Genomic DNA, 911 nt, shown 5'->3' on the forward strand with positions numbered 1-911 from the left:
CAGCAGGGAGGCTCCATTCCACCCTGGAATCTCCTCTGCTTCCCTCCCTCAACCTCTCCCACCCCAAACCCAAAAACCACCCCAAAACCGTCTCCATCCTCCTTGCCAGCTCCTGGTGGCCATCGTCCACCCCTTGGTGACCACCTCACGTCAGCACCTGCGGCCKGGCCCCGCCGCGCTCGCCGCGGTGCCGCTCCATCACCTGCAGGACATCGTCCAGGATGGACGGCCCCAGGTCCACGTGGAGGGACAGCAGCGAGCCGGCGTGGCACGGGAACGCCTCGGACTCGCCGTTGGCACGGGGMGATGTCACCGTTGTCACCTCGTCCAGATGCAGCCGCGGCGGTTTGGGCGGCGCGGCCGGAGCGGCCGGAGCGGGAGGAAGGGTCAGCGCCTGCGTCCCTCCCAACGCCGGCAGAGAAATGGCGTTTTTSAGCAGCGGCGACGGCGCCGCGGCCGCTTCGGTGCCGGACATGGTGGCCGCCCGCGAGAACTCGAACGGCGCCGGCGTCTCCTCGGGGTCATCGCCGCCCTCGCCGTGGCCACGAGGAAGGAGGTGGAATTTGCCCTGAAGGAAGGAAATGTCCCCAAAAGTGTCAGCTTGACCGCCGCTGCCCACGTGGATGGTGTGGCGGAAATCGCCCAAGGGAGGGCTGATCATGTCCGAGGAGAGGATATCCCGCAGCTTCTCCTTCTTGCCCTTGCGGCTGCCCCTCTTGAGGTAAATGGGCACTTTGGTGGACATGGCGGGCACTGCCCGGCCTCAGGACAGCCTGGAAAAACAACGGGAAAAACAACAATGGGAAAAACAACAATGGGAAAAACAACGGGAAAAACAACGGGAAAAACAACGGGAAAAACAACAGGAAAAACAACGGGAAAAACAACAATGGGAAAAACAACGGGAAAAA

The 911-nt window shown here is 62.6% G+C and overlaps 1 protein-coding gene across 1 annotated transcript in view; it reads right to left on the reverse strand.

Moving 5' to 3' along the window:
• Positions 1-50: 50 nt before the first annotated feature.
• Positions 51-911, reverse strand: part of CDC42EP2 (CDC42 effector protein 2) — a 2583-nt gene continuing 1722 nt past the window's right edge. The window contains exon 2 of the mRNA XM_057389036.1: positions 51-773. Within this exon, the coding sequence (XP_057245019.1) occupies positions 146-745 (600 nt within the window). The 5' untranslated portion in view covers positions 746-773 and the 3' untranslated portion in view covers positions 51-145. The remainder of the gene's footprint in view (positions 774-911) is intronic.

The sequence above is a fragment of the Malurus melanocephalus genome, unplaced genomic scaffold, assembly GCF_030028575.1.
Source record: "Malurus melanocephalus ecotype Western Australia unplaced genomic scaffold, MMel_1.1 scaffold_3275, whole genome shotgun sequence".
Lineage (NCBI taxonomy): Eukaryota > Metazoa > Chordata > Aves > Passeriformes > Maluridae > Malurus > Malurus melanocephalus.